Below are 21,393 nucleotides of genomic sequence, written 5' to 3' on the forward strand. Positions count from 1 at the left end.
GAATTTTTCAGTTATTAGGTTGTACACAAGGAAGAATGCAATAATCCTACTGCTTTTCCAATAATTTAATATAAAATGGTGTGCATAGCATTATTAGACTAGTAAAAGTCTAAGTTTTATATTTTGATATCATAATCATTCTTCTATATCATTCCTACTGCTTGCTATTTTGATCTTTTCCAACTTCAGTTCAAAGAAGAAAATCATGGCACACTATTCTTCTTTTATTTGTGGCAACTCATACACAGATGCTGGCTAAATAGTACACAACTTTCCCTGGAAAGGAAAGGAAATAACAGCTTCTCTAATAGAGTTCATAACATTTTCAGGAATACTATAACAAAACTCTTAGGAATAAAGAATACTTTTATGAGTTTAATTTCCAATAAGTTTTATTGTGATTTATTTCATTTTTACAGGCATTTCATCTTGATTTTGCTGTCTTAAGAGTGCTTTGGGTCACTCAGAGTGAGGCCTTATCAGACATGATAGCTATGATGTGATGTACCAGCAGTTGCCAGTTTTCTGTGCTTACCACAAGAACATTGATTTCTTGTGCATGCAAAGTCCATTGTGAGCACAAATGACTCTCAGGATTGCTCTCTGTGGATTGTCTCTCATCCCATGGGTTTGATCTGTGTTATTTCCATCTACTATGTTCTTTTGTAATTGCCACTGCAGGGGAAGAGGGCAGCAAGTTGTTGATGCTCCTGCTGAGAAATGATATATGTCATTTCGATCCCCAGATTTTATTGGCCACATGGTCATATCTGATATCAAGAGAGATGAAAAGTATAATCTTTATGAATGTCTAGGAAGACACTGTGAAGCATTGCTAGTGTTTACATAAAGCTTAGTATTTCAGGAACAGGGAAAAATAGTGTTTCCCCACCCGGAATATCGTGAATGGGAAACAGACGGGCTGCTGATATCTTTTCACCTGTATTTTTTTTCTTTTAAGATTTTTTACTTTAATTCTTTGAAAAGCAGAGTTAAAGAAGAGATCTGCCATCTGCTAGCTCACTCCCCAAATGGCCACAACAACCAGGGTGGGCCAGGCAAAAGATAGGAGCCTGGAACTCCATCAGGGTCTTCCACGTGAGTGGCATATGCCCAAGCACTCGGACCATCTTCTGCTGCTTTCCCAGGTACATTAATTAGCAGGAAGATGGATTGGAAGTGGAGCAGCCGGAACTCGTGGGATGCCAGAATCACAGGCAGCAGCTTAACCCACTGCACCATGCTGGCCCCATCTTCTAGTTTTTAATGTGGCTTCTAGATTACTTAAAATGATGTAGACCGTGGTCACATTATATTCCTGTTGGACAGTTCAGTTCTGACATCTAGGCTACTACTTGGCACAGGTAGATAGGTCCTGTTGCTGAGACAGTAAAACAATTTCCCAAGGATAGGAAGGTGAGAAAGCATGGCGATCTCAGGCTGTTGGTGTTCTAACAGGGTCTAGGCATGTCTCTCCCTGCTGCCGCTGTCACTTTGGTATGATCTCCGGAAGGCTCTCTGTAATTTTACCACTCCCTATCTCCACTGGCATTTTCAAATGACAATGTTAAGAGTTCTTAGCTGATTCAGGCCACCATAGTATATGGGTCCAAATAGCCTTTATCCTGTTGATAGCCTAAAAGGAGAGTTAGGTAATTGACAGTTACTCAAAAGCTTTATTGTTGATGGAACTCAATAGTTAATTGTTAGGTGTTCTGTAATTAAAGAATTTCCATCATGTTAAATTTCTATCTGTTTTTAAAAATACATTGCTAATGCATTTCTCTGATCATAAAATTTACTAAAAGGGAAATTGAAGTACAAATTGAAGTACATCATCCTTTTGATTTTATAAGAACATAAAAATGACTATGGGATACAAGTTTGGTAACAGCATGTAAGATAACACTTGGGACACTGACATCCATTTCATAGTGCTGAGTTAGAGTGCCAGTGCTGCTCCTAATTCCAGCTTCCTGCTAATGCACACTCTGGCAGGTAACAGGTGATGGCTTCAGAAGCTGGATTCCTGCCACCCACATGGGAGAGTCAGTTGGAGTTTGGGGCTCTCGGATTGGGCCTGGCCCAGCCCTGGTTGTTGCAGGCATTTGGGCAGAGAACTGGAAGATGGGAAATCCCTTTATCTCTGTATCTGTCTGTCTTTCTCTGTGCTTTTCAAATAAAATGAAATGAAATTTTTAAAAAATTAATGATTATATTTTATGTTTTATACTTATAATTATTGACCCAAATTATTCAATTATTCTACTTTAGATTACTATATATTTAACTTTCAAGATTTTCATATGATTTGTTTTATATCATATATATATACAATAATTCTATCATATTATTTTAAGATTTTATGTTATGTTTATTTACAAATAAATTCCTGGAACTTGTACATGCCTGCAATTTGTTTTATGTTTAGATTTCATTTTTACATATTCTTACTTACCCAACACAATGAATAATTTGAAATAACTTTAGAGCCTCTAGAATCCATCCCCCAAATGATTAAGATATTAATTGTGTATAAAAGTGGTCCCCTCAAATTAGAATTTGTATGCCCTTAAAATTATGTCACATTTCATTTGCACGCAGAAGTGATCAAGTGAAGCTTCTTGCATGGCAGAGTTTTGTGACTATTATACTCCCAAGCAGCTGTTTTAGGAAGAGGTGGTTTTGCACTATCTTAAGCAGAAAGTTCCTCTATTAGATTCGGTATGGTACGCTAATATCAAGCTTTAAAAGCACTAAAAAGGTGTGCCATCCAATTTAATACTTTTAAGCCAACAGGCTTTTTACATTTGCAGAATTGCTTATCTTATCACCCTATATACAGCTTCATTGGTATACTGGGGACCAGGGAAACAGAAGAAATAGTAAAGGAGGCACGTGTACAGGACAGACAGTACTGGCAAATCACACATCATAGTGACAACATGAATCAAACAGATTAATAAATTAAAAAAGTTACTACTGCATATCGATGACTTTAGGGTGTTAATAAATATGCTAGTTAATAGCACAGTTAGACTCATTGAAGATAATTTTTCAGAAAAAATGAAACAAACTTCTTATAGATTATATAGGCAAGGATGCAAATGAATACTTTAAACAAAAATTAACCTTTCCTTTAAAAATTTTTTTCATTCAGCATAGCCCTGACTGTTAATGAACAACATAATACATTATCCCTCTTAGTAGTTTTTTTGTCTGTTCTACTTAATATGACTGGTTTAATTCTGTAATTAATACACAGTTATTCTTAAGTGTTGAAAATTAACTGAAATGTGATCCCTGTTAAACATAAGAGTGGGAATAAGAGAGGGAAGAGATGTATAATTTGGGACATGCTCAAGCTGACTTGCCCCAAATGGTAGAGTTAGAAACATACCAGGGGATTCCAATTCAATCCCATCAAGGTGGCATGTACCAATGCCATCTCACTATTCCAAGAAATCAATTTCAGTTCACAATTGATCATAATGAAAGGACTAAGAGTCAAAGGGAGCACATAAACAAGTCTAGTACCTGCTAACACTAACCGATGGAATAAATAAAGGGGAGAGTGATCCAACATGGGAAGTGAGATACTCAGCAGACTCATAGAATGGCAGATGTCCTAAATAGCACTCTGGCCTCAGAATCAGCCCTAAAGGCATTAGGATCTGGCTGAAAAGCCCATGAGAGTATTTCAGGCATGGAAAGCCAAGACAATCTGGCAAAAGATCTCTGTGAGTGAGATCCCAGTGGAAAGAACAGGTCTTCAAAGAAGGAGGTACCTTTCTCTGAAGGGAGGAGAGAACCTCCACTTTGACTATGACCTTGTCTAAACAAGATAAGAATTGGAGAACTCAGAGGGCTTCCATAGCCTTGGAAACTCATGACTGGAGCATAGGGAGATTACTGATGCCATAGACAGGAGTGTCAATTGGTAAAGTCAACAACAGGAGTCACTGTGCACTTACTCCTCATGTAGGATCTCTGTCCTTAATGTGCTGTGCATTGAGATTTAATGCTATAACGAGTACTCAAACAGTATATTTCACTTTGTGTTTCTATGGGGGTGCAAACGGTTGAAATCTTTACTTAATGTATACTAAACTGATCTTCTGTAAAAAAAAAAAAAAAAAGAAGAAATTATCAATTCCCAACTTGACTCTCACTGGGATTAAACATGACAATAGGTCTGATCTGATTTCATCATCATTTAAAAAAAATCATCTATTATTTTTCACTTTATGTTTCTGTGTGGGAGCAAACTGTTGAAATCCTTACTTAATGTATACTAAGCTGATCTTCTGTATATTAAGATAATCGAAAATGAATCTTGATGTGAATGGAAGGGGAGAGGGAGTGGGAAAGGGGAGGGTTGTGGGTGGGAGGGACGGTATGGGGGGGAAGCCATTGTAATCCATAAATCGTACTTTGGAAATTTATATTCATTAAATAACAGTTAAAAAAAATTTTTTTTCATCTATTTACCTGGAAGGCGAAGAAGCAGAAAGAGAACTCCTGTTTGCTGACTCACTCCCCAAATGCTCACAATAACCCTAAGCAAAGTGGGGACCAAAGCTGGAAACCAGTAACTCAATCCAGCTTTCCAGCATGGGTGTCAGGAACCCTACCACATGAGCCATACAATGGCTACTTTCCAGGGTCTTCATAAGGAGGAATCGGGATGGGGGGCTAAGTTACTGAACCCTGGAACTCCAACATAGGACGTTGTGATAAGCAGATATTACATGAGGCATGGACCCTAGTGTCATGAAGGTATAAAGACTATAGATGCTGTGAAGATGCAAACACTGAGCGTTGAATCTCAGAACCTCTTGCAGGTATAAAACTCACATAGAAGCTTTTGTGAATAAAAGTTTTCTCGGCCGGCGCCACGGCTCAATAGGCTAATCCTCCGCCTGCGGCGCCAGCACCCTGGGTTCTAGTCCCGGTCGAAGCACTGGATTCTGTCTCTGTCCCGGTTGCCCCTCTTCCAGTTCGGCTCTCTGCTATGGTCCGGGAGTGCAGTGGAGGATGGCCCAAGTCCTTGGGCCCTGCATCCGCATGGGAGACCAGGGGAAGCACCTGGCTCCTGCTTTCGGATCAGCGCAGTGCGGCGGCCGCAGCGGCCATTGAGGGGTGACCCAACGGCAAAGGAAGACCTTTCTCTCTGTCTCTCTCTCTCACTGTCCACTCTGCCTGTCAAAAATAAATAAATAAATTTTCTCATATATCTTAATTCCATATAAGTGAATATGAACATATAAATCCAGATAAATGGCTATGGCTTTATGCAAAGATACAGTATCAGAACACCATATCTACTGACATATAAGGAGTCTTCAAACAATTCATGGGGGAGTGGACACTGATGACATCATGGTTCTGTATCTGAGCACCTGACTTTGATAGCCTGGATCCAGCTCCTGACTCCAGCTTCCTGCTAATGTAGACCCTGGGAAGCAGCTGTGGTGGCCCAGATGACTGGGTCCCTGACAGGCAGTGGGAGCCTAGAATTGAGTTTCTGGCTCCCAAATTTGGCCCCCATCAAGCCAGGATCTCTTGTGGACATCTGGGGAGTGAACTAGCAGGTGGAAGCTCTCTCTCCCTCTCAAATAAATTAAAAGAAAATTACAATTTTTAAAAATGAATAGTTCATGGGAAATATGTATTATGGAAAAATTACACACAGATTTCAAATTGTTTTGCACCAAAATAAACTGATCTTTTAATTCTACCTTTCCATGAATTTATGAAATACTTTGTATACCCAGGTATACACACATTCCAAAGACTTTTTTTTTCCAGGAGTTCATTTGCTAATATAAAAATGGATAGCAAATGTGTTACTGTAGATTTGTTAAAGGAAAGCTATTCACTTGAAAAAATAGTTTACTTACCTAACATTCCGGGGCATCTGAATGAACCTGATTAAAAGCTGCAAAGGGCATGTTAAAAAAATACACAAACAAAGTTTACAAATTTGAAGCAAAAATTCAGTTTTGGAAAAGGGATAAAAATGATTGACTGTGACACTTATTTGGTGCTACATTTTAACTTATTAAGAAAAACTGAGGCTATTAGAGTAATATCTGTGATTGTGTGAAGTACAGTTTCACCCATTATTCAGAAATACTTAACAGGAAATAATTTTTAAAAATTGGCATTTCCTCAAGGAATGTCAACATTATATTTGTCAATGTATGAAGGGGAAGGAACAGGAAATATTTAATAAGTTTATCCTTCATGGCTCATGACAAGAAAGAACTCTCTGTCATGTGGAGAAAAAGTGATCAATATTCCACTGCCCTTTACTGCTGCCATCTTTTATAATTAAAGTTTTTCATTGATGGTAATTACCAAGGATTTGATGTTTCAATGATAGACCTTTTTACAAAAAGTCATTTCCTGAATTTATCATTAAATACTTTTAAATACTTTAATTGGAAGTTATATGTATATTAAATAATATATTCCCTAAAACTCATAGTTTTATTGTTATCATAATTATAGTCTATAAAGAAGGTGTAATGATTTTTTTCACCTAGCTGCATATAGACAGCCTGAGACTATGTCTGTTTTCTTTTTTGTTTTGTTTTTAAAGGTTTTTTTTTTTAATTATTATTTATTTGAAAGTCAGAGTTGCAGAAAGGAGAGATCGTTCATCCACTGGTTCACTTCCTGAATGGCTGCAACATCCAGAGCTGAGTCAGGCTGAAGCCAGGAGCCAGGAGCTTCTTCTGGGTCTCCTATGTGGGTGACGGGGCCCAAAGAAGTAGGCCATCCTCCACTGCTTTCCTAGCCCTTTCACAGGGAGTAGGATCAGAAGTGGAGCAGCTGGGACTAGAAACAGTGCCCATCTGGGCTGCCATCATCTCAAGCAGTAGTTTTACTTGTTTATGACACAATGCCTGCCCTAAGTTTATTCTGTTGTATGTGTGTGAAAAAAGTTATTAGGACCTGGAACGGCTACTAAATTATTCTAAAAAAAAGAAAAAGTTATTCCTCATATTGAAATTTAAAAGAGGCCTGGGGTGGCCAAAGAAAACCTAAACAGATTATTTAGACTCTCCACCGGAATCAATATGTAAAAACACTGGAAATACTTAGTGTTGAGACAGCTTCTTTCCTCCCTCCCATGTCCTCATGAATTGATAGGTAGCTCATTCATAAGAGTGTGTCCTTGAAAGGGGAACTTCTGTTAAACTGTAAAAAGATTTCTATTTTCCAAATGTGCCTTCAAAATTAACAATTAATGTGGAAATAAAACAATAAAAGTCAAAGGCATATTTACATATGAAAATGTTTTATAGTGTTCTCTTATACTTGCTTCTGAATATGTTTTAGTTGAGCAAAAATTGTAAACCATATGTATTTTAATTCATCAGTATGGTTTATGTAGTGCTATTAACTGATAATACATTTAATATGTAAGATCTGTGGTTTCCTCTTAATACTTTATAAGGACATTGTAGTTTTATCATTAACATTAATTTGAGGTATTTGTTTAAGAAGAAAAAAGTACCTTAAAATAATTATTTCTCTGGTGTTTAATTGTGTATTCATCTTAACAAAGTTTTATGTATATTAGAACACAATAACTGCATTTTATATATGTAAACTATGTAATAGCTCTATTAAATTTCTTGTTTAATATGATGTCTTTAGCCAGAAATATTTAGTTGTATATAAACTTGGGTTTTTTAATTTGTATTCATTTGACAGAGAGAGAGAGAGAGGCAGAACATAATCAATGGTTCATTTTCCAAGTGCCTGCAACAACTGGGCCAGACTGAAGCTAGGGAGCTAGGAAAGGAATACAGGTCTTGCACACGAGTGACAGGGATCTAATCACTTGCGTCATCACAAGGGCCTCCCAGGGTCAACGTTAGCAGCAAGCTGGAGTCAGGAGCCAGATATCAAATCCAGGAACTCTGATGAGAGATGTGAGTTTCCTAACTTAGCATTTTAACCATTAAGCCAAACGTTAGCCTAGATTATTTTAAGTTTGATTAATCCAGTAAGTCAAGCTTGTTTTTTTGACTTATCATGGGGAATATATTTCCTTTTGTATTATTTTATGATATTCTAGAATTTCTACTTTGTGTTACATGAGCACTTAAGAAAAATTAATGTATAAACATAAGGAAGATTGTTCTGGCAGAAAAAAGACTAAATCAAGTTCTTTGAATATGTTTAAAATAATAGGAGGATAGATATTTGACCTGGCAGTTAAGAACCCCACCTCCTTATCAGAGTGCTTGGGTTCAATTCCCATCTCCAGCTCCCAGTTCCAGTTTCTCTCCAGTGCAGACCCTAGTAGGCAGCAGGTGATGGCTCAACTAGACCACATCAGTCTGTATTGTGTTCCAAGCTTCAACCTGGCCCAGTAGTAGGCACCATGGGCTTTTGGGAAATGTACCAACAGATGAGAGCATGTTTTCCCTTTCTCTCTCAGCCTCTTCAATAGATAAAAGAAAGAATTGTTTTAAATAATATAATTTTAACTTTATTAAATGCGTCTGATAAAAAATTATGACATTCATTAAACAGCAACACATTGTCTCCATACTTAAGATCGTTATTTAAAATTATCGACTCAATTGCCTTACCAACTCCAACTAAAAATCATCTTGAGGCAATTCACTGGAACTCAGCTTGGGAAAGACTGAAGATAGTGACAGCTGTCTATTCCTTTCAAATGCCTAATAGTATAGCAGGTTAGACTGTCATCGATGAAGAAGTATTATTTTTTAACTTTAATTTTTAGTCCAGTTTTATGTTTTCAGAGAAATTAAGTGGAAATTACAGAGTTCCTTGTGTCTCCTTCTTGTGAAAAACATAATTTTATGCATCAATCATTGTGGTATCATACTGAATAGTTTCTCTGCTCAGGATGCGTTTTAAGATAAATTTGTCATCAGTTTTTCTTAAAAGCCTATATATTTTAAAATGATAAAACCACTTAATGTTTTGAAAAGCCTAAAAGTTGAAAATCTTGTTCATTATGGCACCAAAATATGTTTATCTACTATCCATAGGGAGAATGTTTTAATATCAGAAACAATTCTAGGGAATTATATATTTCTGCTTGCAAGAGGCAAATATCCATGAGGTTTGCTTTATTTCCATCTTCAAAGTTAAATTTTCAAACTAATTTTAATAATTAAGTCATGTCCCTTTGATATTTTTCTCCCTTCCACATAGTTTCTGTCCACTCTCATTTTTACTTTTAACCTGAAAACTTGTATGGAAGTCTACAAACTATAAATAAATATAATTTATAAATTATGAATATGTTATATAACAATTGCTGAGGTAGCTAAGATTTTATAACACAGTTTTCTTCTTTCTTCACATGGATTTTTAAATTTCTAGAGGATACAAATCCTAGTAAGTTTCAGTTATCAGCTCTAGAGCACAGGTGAATCTTGTCACATTGGAGAAAATATCCCTAGTTGCATTTAGGTCATAGGTGAACAAGACAGCAGGCATTAAACATTGTTATCAAACGGAATATACATATTGCCCATGGAAGTTCGTAAGCTTTTTAACTTGTGTGACTTTAAAGTAATTGACCATGATTGACATGGGTGAAACACTATAATGAGGCAGGCACTGCACATGGATAAGTTTACAGCTGCGTGATTAAGTCAGGACCAACACTGTACAGATGAAATCATTCTTTCAGTTGACAATTGAATGTTTTTTTTGATTGTTGATGTAGTTGGTCTGTCAGATATGCTGTGGTTTGGGTGTTGAGTGTCTCCCAAAGGCCCATGTGTCAAAGGCTTGGTCCCAGGGTGGTACTCCTGGAGGGTGGCAGAACCTTTAGGAGCTGGGGTCTGGCATGAGGGTGTGCCCTTGAAGTGGACTGTGGATCCCTGCCTTTCTGCCCACCCCCACCACCATGCTATCCCTCCACCTCACCCCCACCCTGGTTGCTGGCTCAAGATACAAGCACTTGCTCCAAACCATCTTCCTGCCATTTTGCCTCTCTTAACAGAGACCAAACCACCAAGGTTGCCTAGTCTTAGCCTGTGAGCTAAGTAAACCTGTCCTCTCCATGTTATTTGTCTCAGGTATTTCATTGTAGTAACTCAAAGGTAGCAGATACAGATGTGTAAAGGCAATTTTGTGATTCAGTGTGTCTTTGAGCTTGAATTCCAAAAGGTTTTGCTTACTTTAATAATAGTAAAGTCCAATGAGAATTAGCATTTGTTTTAAAAAACAGAAAAAGTTTCTACTTAATACCATTGATTGAACTCTTTAATTAACACAGAATTATTCCTGTTAAAAATAAGAGTGGGAATAAGAGAGGGAGATATATAGTTGGCACATGCTAACTGATCATAAAGATAGGATTGTGTCAAAGGGATCACATAAATAAGAATAGTGTCTGCTAGTAATAATTTATAGAATTAAGGAGAGATCATTCCAACAAGGGAAACAGGACTCATAGAATGACAAATGCCCTAAGAAGCACTCTGCCCTCAGATTCAGCCCTTAAGGCATTCAGATCTGGCTAAATATCCCATGAGAGTATTTCAGACATGGAAAGCCAAGACACTGTGGCAAAAAAATGACCCAAATGAAAGATCTCTGTGAGTCAGATCCCGGTGGAAAGAAAGAGCCGTCAAAGAAGGAGGTACCGTTCTCTGAAGGGAGGAGAGAACTTCCACTTTGATTATGATCTTGTCTAAATAAATAAGGTCAGAGTTTGTGAACTCAAGAGGCTTCCATAGCCTTGGCAGCTCTTGACAAGAGCCTTGGGTGATTACTGACGTCATAAATAAGAGTGTCAATTGTTAAATCAACAACAGGAGTCACTATGCACTTGCTCCCCATGTAGAATCTCTGCCTTTATGTGCTTGTACTATGAGAATTAACAGTAAAACTAGACTTCAAACAGTACTTTATACTTTGTGTGTCTGTGTGGGTGCAAACTGTTGAAATCTTTACTTAGTATAGAGTTCATCTTCTGTATATAAAGATAATTAAAAATGAATCTTAATGAAGAATGGGATGGGAGAGGGAGTAGGAGATGGGATGATTTGTAGGTGGGAGGGTGATTATTGGGGGAAGAACCACTATAATCCGAAAGTTGTACTTTTGAAATTTATATTTATTAAATAAAAGTTTTCTACTAAAAATTAAGAAGCTGTATTGAACTAATGCATATTTGTTGTAAGTTAGGAGAGGGACAGCAGAAAAATTAACTGACTAAATGATTGACCTTTACACAATTTCTTCTGAAGCATTTTCTCCAGTATAGGCTCTCTGAAGTAAACCTCTTCTCATTCACACAATGTGCAGTGACCCTTGAAGAAAAGGCACATTTTTTCCTTCTTTGTTTTTTCCAAAGATCTTCTCTTTTCCCTCCCTGAAGCACTCCACCTAAATCCAAACTGGTAACTGAGTGCCAGAGAGATAAACAGAGCAGGCACCCACAGTAAGGAGTATGCGTTCCCGTACGTAAGGGTGGGCGTTTAGTCGGGTGGGTCCCCTTCTGAGGGTCACATAGCTCACCTCCTGATTCTAGCTTCCTGCTAATGCACACTCTGTAGACATCAGGTGATGGCCCAAGTACCTGGGACTCCACTCATGTTGGAGATAGGGATTGTGTTCCTGGCTCCTGGCTTCAGCCTGATCCAGCTTTGGCTATTGTGGTTATTTGGGGAGTTGAATCAGCAGGTAATTTCTCTCTCTCTCTCTCTCTCTCTCTCTCTCTCTCTCCTTCAAATAAATACAATTTGTTAACTTAAAAAAACAAAAGACTTTACAAGTAATATTATAAGTATTAAGTAGGGAGGAAAAAGTCACAGCAGAGATCTAGTCTAACAGTAATTGTTCCCTGACATGAAACTGGGAGAATCCCACACCCAGGAGACAGGGCAAGACTAGAGGTATGGAGCCGGCGCCGTGGCTCAATAGGCTAATCCTCCACCTTGCGGCGCCGGCACACCGGGTTCTAGTCCCGGTTGGGGCGCCGGATTCTGTCCCGGTTGCCCCTCTTCCAGGCCAGCTCTCTGCTATGGCCAGGGAGTGCAGTGGAGGATGGCCCAGGTGCTTGGGCCCTGCACCCCATGGGAGACCAGGAAAAGCACCTGGCTCCTGGCTCCTGGCAGGATCAGCGCGGTGCGCCGGCTGCAGCTGCGGCCATTGGAGGGTGAACCAGCGGCAAAGGAAGACCTTTCTCTCTCTGTCTCTCTCTCTCACTGTCCACTCTGCCTGTCAAAAAAAAAAAAAAAAAAAAAAAAAAAGACTAGAGGTATGAATTTGTGAGGACTAATGCCAGTGCAACAAAAGTGAACAGAAAAGTATTACATAGTATATACTTTTTCTGATCCACATAATATGTTTTTAAGTAAGAGTTCATTTTATGATCATAAAGCATATATATAGAGATGGTCTCTGATTTTGATTTCTCAACAGGTTTCAAAAAAACAAACTTACTTTTTTGTTTTATCTTTAATAAAAGATACACAATAGATACCATTGTTCTCCAGAAAATAATCTCATTTTTCAATTTTAAATCTTATGGCATGGAAAATGGGGTAATTAGATATCTTTTGGGATACTTTGTTCCAAAGACAAATATTTTGGTTGAACATAATTTAGTTTGAGATACAACTTTTATTTTCATTTTGATGTAATGGAAATATGAAGGATGATATATTTGACATTATGTGAAAAATAATATATTCAGTAGTTAAAGTATTTTATTACTTCTATCAAGGATTTTATGGTTACTGAGGGAAATAAGCATGCATGTTATTTGGCATAGTGGTTTTGCATACATCTCAGTGAATTTATATTAATGAAAACAGAATTATCATCACTTTGTGTGTGGAGTTGGAGAGTTTGTAAAAACTTTGCTTAGATCCTTAAGACATGGGAAAGGTATATATGATTACATTTTGCAAGGTATATCTAATTAATTGCAATTCAGAATGTATCCTGTGTAATTGTGATGAGGATGTAACATAAAATGTTTACAGAAATAAAAAGCTCTTTACTGATGTCTTTACATGCTATTCTCATAGAATTTTTCTTCCAAAATTATGAGTAAGGACTTCAAAAGGAAATAATATTCCTTGGAGAATATTTTTATTTTTATGATTTTATTTTGCCTTGAACATGTTTATTTCAGTGCTCATAAATATATGGTTTCATTTTTGTTTTATTACCTGTTGAGACATAAACTGATTGTTACTACATTCAATTTTAAAGTATTAATTTTTAAAGCAATAATTTTTTAAAGTATTTGTTCCTTGAAAGGCAGAAAGACAGAGAGAATGAGATAGAGAGAGAGGTTCCATCTGCTGATACACTACCAAAATGCCAACAGCCAGAGCTGGGCTGGGGCTGGAGTTGGGAGCTGGTAACTCAGTCCAGGTCTCCAAACTGAGTGACAGGCATCCCAATCACTTGTGCTATCAGTTCTTGTCTTAGCGTCTCCATCAGCAGAAAGCTGAAATCAGGAGCAGAGTGAGGACTCAAATCCAGACACTCTGATATGGGATATGGGCATCCCAAGTATCATCTTGACTACTGTTGCATCAATCACCCATTCCAATTCTTTTCAGTTTTAAGTCATTGCATGTAAGATCAAGATAAGACAGTGAAATCTTTTTGATCCTTCTACTCTTAATTGATTCTTAATTTAAATTTTATTTTGATATCTTTTTTCATTTGCTTAAAGATTTATAAAACTGTCACTGCTTAATAGAACTTTTAAAGTACCATGAGGAATAAAAATTGCAAATTATTCACTTTTTAATTACCATAAGACCTTTTGATTCTAAAGCACAGTAAGCATTCAACATTCATAAATGTATTGCTTTTTTCCTCTAAGCATTTGTTCAACAATTATTGCATTCATTTGTTTTCCATTGCTATAGTGAGCTACCTGAGGCAAAATGCTTAATGAAGAAAATATATTCATTTAGTTCACAGTTCTGGAGGTTCAAAGGCATGGTGCCAGCCTTAGCTTGACTCTGAGGAAGACTTCATGGGATGTGGCATCACCATGATGGGAGCACATAGAGAGCCAAAGGGCAAGACAGAAAACCAGAGAGCTGCATGGGATTTGTTTTCCTTTTCAGAACTCACTGGAGTCCCACAAGAACTAGTAATCCCTTCTGAGGGCAGTTCCCCAGGGTCCTCCTGAGAGGCTCCGTCTCTTAATGTCCCCCATCACCTCAACACCTCCACACTGAGGAATAAGCCTTGGGGCAAACCACTTACAGATGACAGCAGGTCTGTGTGCCAGGAAATGTGCAGGATCTATAGATAACCAAGGAAATTGGCCTTGAAGGACCTCTTCCAGTGGGTGTCAGGCATGGCTGTGGAACTGGTAGTAGAGCTTACATTGACACACACAGACTCAGAATGAGGATTTTGTTCTTTCTTCATGAGTTTGAAGCAGGTTCTGAAGGATGAATAGGAGTTTGTAGGAAGAGGGAAACAACAAGGAAATGTGTCAAAGTGAAAAGAAGATGTGCTGGGGGCCCAGTATCCAGGGGAATGTGACAGAAAGGGGAGGCTTTAGAACAACTCAAAACTAGTGCCTGATAGTCTACAGTATGGTAGTGCCTCACCAAACCCTTTGGATTTCATGCTACTGCATTTTGTCAGCAGCATACAGGCTGAGATACTAGTTGTTTTTGCCTTTGTAGTATAATTAGACTTCTATTTTTACTATCTTTTCCAGTGAAGTTTAGCAATTGCAATGGAAAAAGAAAAGTACAATATGAAAGTAGTGAACCAGCAGATTTCAAGGTGGATGAAGATGGAATGGTATACGCTGTGAGAAGCTTTCCACTCTCCTCTGAGCATGCTAAGTTCCTGATATATGCCCAAGACAAGGAGACCCAGGAGAAGTGGCAAGTGGCAGTAAAACTGAGCCTCAAACCGGCCTTAACGGAGGATTCAGTGAAGGTATAGTATCAAATTATGGCTTAAAAATTAGACTTCCACACTTTGACCTAAGTAAGAGATACTTGAAAAGGTTTATGGAAAATGGAGTTTGAAGAATGAAATTCATGCATATGAAGGGTCTTCAAAAAGTTTGTGAAGGAGGCTGGTGAAGCTGTTTCCCGCAGTGCCACCATCTCCTGTGCGCACTGGTTCAAGTCTTGGCTGCTCTACTTCCGATCCAGCTCTCTGCTATGGCCTGGGGAAGCAATAGAAGTCCTTGGGCCCCTCCTCCTGTGTGGGATACCTGAAAGAAGCTCCTGACTCCTGGCTTCGGATTGGCCCAGCTCTAGCCATTACAACCATTTGGGGAATGAACCAGCAGATAGAAGATTTATTTCTCTCCCTCTCTCTGCCTCTGCCTCTGTAACTCCACCTTTCAGAAAAATAAATAAATCTTTAAAAATGTTTATGAAATGTATATAATATGAAAAACTATGCACAGATTTCAAATTTTTGAAATTCCATTTTCCAAAAGCTTTTTTGAAGTACCATAGTGGTTGGCCAACATTTGAATTTTTATCTATGTCAGCCACTTCAATGGTATTTTGTTCTATCTTTAATCTTATAAGATACTTAGACTAAATATATTTTCAGCAAGTGGAAGTTGTATTTGAAAGATTCATTTATACTTTGAGATTTTAAATTAGAAGTGGTTGTTTGTTTGAAATTTCTCAGAAGCTTTACAAGCTGTTAAATATAACCACAAAATAAATAATTCTTTGCAAGATGTCATCAGTCAGATTTATTAGGTTGGGAAGTACAGATTTACAGTGGTAACAGAAAAACATTTCTGGCAGTGAATGTTGGGTTTTTTTTTTTTTTTTTTTTTTTTTTTTTTTTTTTTTTTTTTGACAGGCAGAGTGGACAGTGAGAGAGAGACAGAGAGAGAGAAAGGTCTTCCTTTGCCGTTGGTTCACCCTCCAATGGCCGCCACTGCAGCCGGCGCACCGCGCTGATCCTGGCAGGAGCCAGGAGCCAGGTGCTTTTCCTGGTCTCCCATGGGGTGCAGGGCCCAAGCACCTGGGCCATCCTCCACTGCACTCCCTGGCCATAGCAGAGAGCTGGCCTGGAAGAGGGGCAACCGGGACAGAATCCGGCGCCCCAACCGGGACTAGAACCCGGTGTGCCGGCGCCGCAAGGTGGAGGATTAGCCTATTGAGCCACGGCGCCGGCTCGAATGTTGGGTTTTTGTCTTGTCCCTTAAAAAATAATCAAATTGGGGAGAATGAATTAGTCATCCTACTGATAGGACTTTTAGGAATGATTTACTCCCTCTGGTGGAAGCTGCTATGAGCCAAGATAAAATAAATGAGATACATCTCCAACAGAGTACCCCACAATTCAATTCAACAAACATTTATTGAGCACTTATTTTGTATAAGTCACTCATTAGGAATGTTAAGTAAGGTACAATAACTTTTCAGTGAAGTTATGATCATATTATTTCCTGAATATTCTTAATTCAAATATGAAGGGGCACACCCATAAAAATTAAAGCCCATGTTTTATGAATTATAACTTCTACATTTTTTATAATGATTATACTCTGGGAAATAGGGATACACACATTCATTCCTGATATTTAATTGTAAATGTGTTCTATATATCCAAATCAAATATGAATGAATATCTCATTTTTCCCTCCTAGCAATGTTGGGGTTTCTGTATGTGAAATTTAATTTGTTAATCTATTAAGTGTTAAAGGAAATCATGTCATTTGGGGAATGTAAAGTGAGAAACTGGCAACTAATGGACTGAGAGATGCGTTTGTATTTGTTGTTGATTTCTCTGCATTCCATCAAAGTATCCTAGATATTTGCACTGAAACAGCAAAGACTGATGCCTATAGTGTCTACAGATATAGGGAGAAACAGAAGAAAATGTTGACATCCAGCAGAGATTAATACCTAGTGTGCAAAGTGGGTCATTTACAGCATCCATCATGGCTGACATAGGTTTAGAATAATTACAGCATTAATTCTGTGGGATTTAATAGGGTCATAAATATTTGAGACATTCCTTAGCAGTATGTATTAAACTCCTCTTGGAATTCAAATTATATTTTAGCACATCAAGATCTAAATTTAATGTACAGTAGCACATTACCTGAACTGTGGTTTAAACTAATGAGAAATATATAAAAGAGTACTATTAAATTTTGCTCAATATTAATTACAATCTAAGGTAGTTTATAGAAACTGCAAATAGTTTACATAGCTGAACCATAATAAATTGGAGTTCAATTTTTCAATAAACGGTATAACCCCAATTTTTTTGGTGTTTTCTACTATTTTAATAAGAGAACAGGGAAAGGGCCTCCTGACTTATGTTTTGTTCCTACTAAACTATGACTTGTATACTTTCAGACATGCATTGATATTGATGTTCTTTCAGAAAATGTTTTTCCTAGCACTTAGGAATGTCTCGTTGTATTTTAATGCAAAGGAATCACAAGAAGTTGAGGAAATAGTATTCCCAAGACAATTCACGAAGCACAATGGCTACCTGCAAAGGCAGAAGAGAGACTGGGTCATCCCACCAATCAACTTGCCAGAAAACTCCCGAGGACCTTTTCCCCAAGAGCTCGTCAGGGTAGGGGGCATATTTCTAATTGCTTGCATGGGTGTGGGTACCTTAGGAATGGTTTTGTTTTTTGCAAAGTAGAATGTATGACATGCATATTCTAAAAGTTTCTTTGTATATTCAAAAAGTATAGATGGGGTGTCTACAGTGTTATAGAAAGTCTCTTTGAAGTAGGCAGGCAAACAGGTTAAAATTGATCAGATTTGTGAACTGGAAGACCACGCCCCTGTGTGACCTCATGCCAGTACCTGATACCCATGCCACGCCCCTGTGTGGCCTCATTCCCCTACCTGGCCACACCTGGGTACCCACTAGCCAATCAGGTTAATTAACCACTCCCCTTTGGAAGTGGGTTAAAAGCCCGGCCACGGTGTGGCCCGGCCTGCTCTTCTTCCCTGGCCTCTTGCCAGGACAGGGCTTGCTGTAGCCCTGCACCTCCAGGGCGCATGGCCTTCGTGCCAAGTGCTCTAGGCTTCCTGGCCTAGATGCTCATCCACGTGGCTGGTTCCTGGTGCTTGGTATGAACTCCCATTCACTTCTCTCTCCTAAATAAAGCTCTCTCTCCTATGCATCTTTCTCACTAAATAAAAGCTTAAAACGTACCATGCTGCCTCATTTATCTGTGCCAGTATTTAGAATTCTTCTCTAAATATTAGGCAAGAACTCTCTCGGGCTTATTAATATCAGGGATTTAGTAATAAACCCATGGTGAAATCGTAAGGCACCCCAAATTCCAGTAGCGCATGTGGCACCCCGGATAGTATTTTTTTTTTTTTTTTTTGACAGGCAGAGTGGACAGTGAGAGAGAGACAGAGAGAAAGGTCTTCCTTTGCTGTTGGGTCATCCTCCAATGGCTGCCGCGGCCGGCGTGCTGAGGCCGGCGCCCATCCGCTGGCAGGAGCCAGGTACTTCTCCTGGTCTCCCATGGGGTGCAGGGCCCAAGTACTTGGGCCATCCTCCACTGCACTCCCTGGCCACAGCAGAGAGCTGGCCTGGAAGAGGGGCAACCGGGACAGAATCCGGCACCCCGACCAGGACTAGAACCCAGTGTGCCGGCGCCGCAAGGTGGAGGATTAGCCTAGTGAGCCGCAGCGCCGGTCCCCGGATAGTATTTCTAGGAAACTTTAAGGGGCCACATTTCAGGATAAATCTTAGGGTGTCTTTTCCGATTTCATCTTCTCATTTTCCTTTGCTGTCTCTTAGATTATTTATAGATAGAGCTGTTTGTGGGGCCTGGACACTGTGGCTGATGAAGCTCTTTCTACTTTGGCTACCTAAAGCCCTAATGCCAACTGGCATTCACATCAGTGTCACACCCACTGCCTCAACACAGAGACCTAAGCTTCCCATCTTATGCCAGGGCCCTCCATGCTGATCTGTGTCCTCTGCAAGGAGCTTTTGAGAGAAAGGAAAAATAAAAGGCGATAACTGCTGAAAATGCCAGCACCAAGTGCAATTGAAAGTTTTTTTAAAAAAGAAAAATAAATGACCTTTGTTATCAGTAGCAGAATCCCTGGGGTGGTGCAAAACCATAGAGTTTCAAATCAGGAAAGTTTCTTTCAGTCACTTCAGATGCACACTATCAGATAAAGAAAAATAAATTATAGCTATTTTATACAGATTTAGTAAAATTATCAAGCCATTATTTATTACAAAAGGACAGTAAGACAAATTCAGATGTTTCTGTATTTGATTATTTTAACATTCCAACACATACTTATTGAAAACTGTTTTTTCCTCTACAAGCCACTTTTTTGTGTGTATATTCTGTCCTTATGCACGTTTTAATTCAATGTAACAATGAACATAGCCCCCAAATAAAGGTGTTTCATGTCCTATTTTAATGGAATAGGAAAAAAAGAGAATGTTGCCTTAACTTAAAAAACAAAACCCAGCAAAATTCTAATGACTGAAGTAATCTTTATTATAACCTCTCAACGTCCTTGTTCAAGTAGTCCTTTCTCTGTGCCTGTTTTCCTTCTTCCTTCCACACAGTTGTTCTGCCTCCTGTGACTATTCATACATTAACTTAATTTTCTTGGGAGTATAATTGCATCTGGAGGAGAAAGCGGTGAGCCTGTAATGGGCATAATGTTAAAGAATATGAAAATATATTTTAAAATCCTTTCTAATATGCTTTCTTTTTAATAAAAAAAAAAAGTGTGGTATTAGATGCCACCTTAAAATGATCTGGAAAGCTTTGGTTGCAATGAATAGTGTTAGTGCAATGTAGGTGAAGAAACAAAGACACCCAGCCTCAGTCGCCTTAGAGTTCTATAACAGTATTTCACATAGTGGCTAGACAATTCTTTCTTTTGATAACTGATGCAAAAGGGCAAGCAATTTATTTAAAAATCAAATCGGTCAACTGTTACTGTGTTCAGTAGCCTAACCTAGAAACTCCCAGGATAGAATTTGCTGCTTAAAAGCCGACACTCCTAAATTTTGACTTTTTGCACTGCTTTTAGTAGATGTTCTTTTAGATGCTAATGTCGCCCCCAGTCTTTCTGGTGATAGGTGACATCTCTTTTTGAAGCCTATCACCAAGAAGCAGAGAGGAGGATTAGACATGGGGAGAGTGTTTCTGGGAGGAGATGGTATAAAGTTGTAACTGAAAAAGGGCATGAAGGGTGGCTGCCCTGACTCTGATAATGAGCTCATTTAGTCTCTCATTTAATGGGATTGTTTTCTTGATCCTCAGATCAGGTCTGATAGAGATAAAAACCTTTCACTGCGGTACAGCGTAACGGGGCCAGGAGCTGACCAGCCTCCGACCGGTATCTTCATTATCAACCCCATCTCAGGTCAGCTGTCAGTGACAAAGCCTCTGGATCGTGAGCTGATAGCCCGGTTTCATGTAAGATTCCAACCAGCTGACAATGCTGTGTATTCATGCTTTTCTAAGTGTGTGCAGAGTTCCCAGTTTCCTCCTAACAGTCTGAAAGCCTTGATACTAAGCTTTAACACCAGAAATGTATTTTAATCTTTTGATTTGTTCTAATGATTTTTATAGAACTGATGAATACTCTTGAGGAAAACAAATAGCACCAAGAAAGAACAAAGGAAGCAAAATAGCCTAAAATCTCATTACTCTTCACGTGTTGATACTTGTCTTTAGCTGCGTGGCTAAGAGCTTACAAGAACAAACGCATGCAAATAGAGTCAAAACTGTTGCATATAAAATACATAGAGAGCACAGTGTTATTAATGGATGCATACTCCAACCAAAGAGAATTCCCTATTCCTGCCTTATGCTGCATTTTCTTTTGGATTATCATTGCCTCTGTTACTAAGAACTACTAGGGTCATTAATGCATGTTTGGTCATATAATTTTCTCCTTTTGCAGAGTGGACAGTGAGAGAGAGAGGCAGAGAGAAAGGTCTTCCTTTTTGCCATTGGTTCACTCTCCAATGGCCGCCGCGGCCACCTTTTGCTTGTTTCTAAACATTGTTTATGAAATTTTGCCTTAGTGTAACGTAATTTTTGCATTACACGGTTTTTTTTTTTTTTTAGTTTGTCATAGATTGTGACTTTTACAGAGGTGTTGATATAGGCCTTCTCTGCTCCAAGATGCTAAAATTCCCAATTGTTACCTGTTGTGTTTACTTTCTATATTTAAAATTTTAATCTGTGTGGAGTCATTTTAATAAAAGAAGAGAGGATATGGGCCTATCTTGTTTTTCCTTTATGGCTAGCCCAGGTTTCCCAACATTATGTATTGAGTTGGTTTCCACATTGCTCTATGATTGACAGTCATTAAAATTTTTATCAAAAATATACTTATGTTTGTTTCTAAATGTATTTTTCTCTTCATATTGACTTCT

General features: G+C 38.4%; 1 protein-coding gene across 1 annotated transcript in view; it reads left to right on the forward strand.

The window, feature by feature from the left end:
- The window catches only part of CDH2 (cadherin 2), a 241,498-nt gene that overhangs the window by 162,511 nt on the left and 57,594 nt on the right, over positions 1-21,393 (forward strand). The window contains exons 3-5 of the mRNA XM_051851320.3: positions 14,720-14,946; positions 17,431-17,577; positions 20,270-20,425. Coding sequence (XP_051707280.1) covers positions 14,720-14,946; positions 17,431-17,577; positions 20,270-20,425 — 530 coding nt within the window. The remainder of the gene's footprint in view (positions 1-14,719; positions 14,947-17,430; positions 17,578-20,269; positions 20,426-21,393) is intronic.

Source organism: Oryctolagus cuniculus, chromosome 10 (genome assembly GCF_051225735.1).
Source record: "Oryctolagus cuniculus isolate XC-2025 breed Fujian yellow rabbit chromosome 10, ASM5122573v1, whole genome shotgun sequence".
Lineage (NCBI taxonomy): Eukaryota > Metazoa > Chordata > Mammalia > Lagomorpha > Leporidae > Oryctolagus > Oryctolagus cuniculus.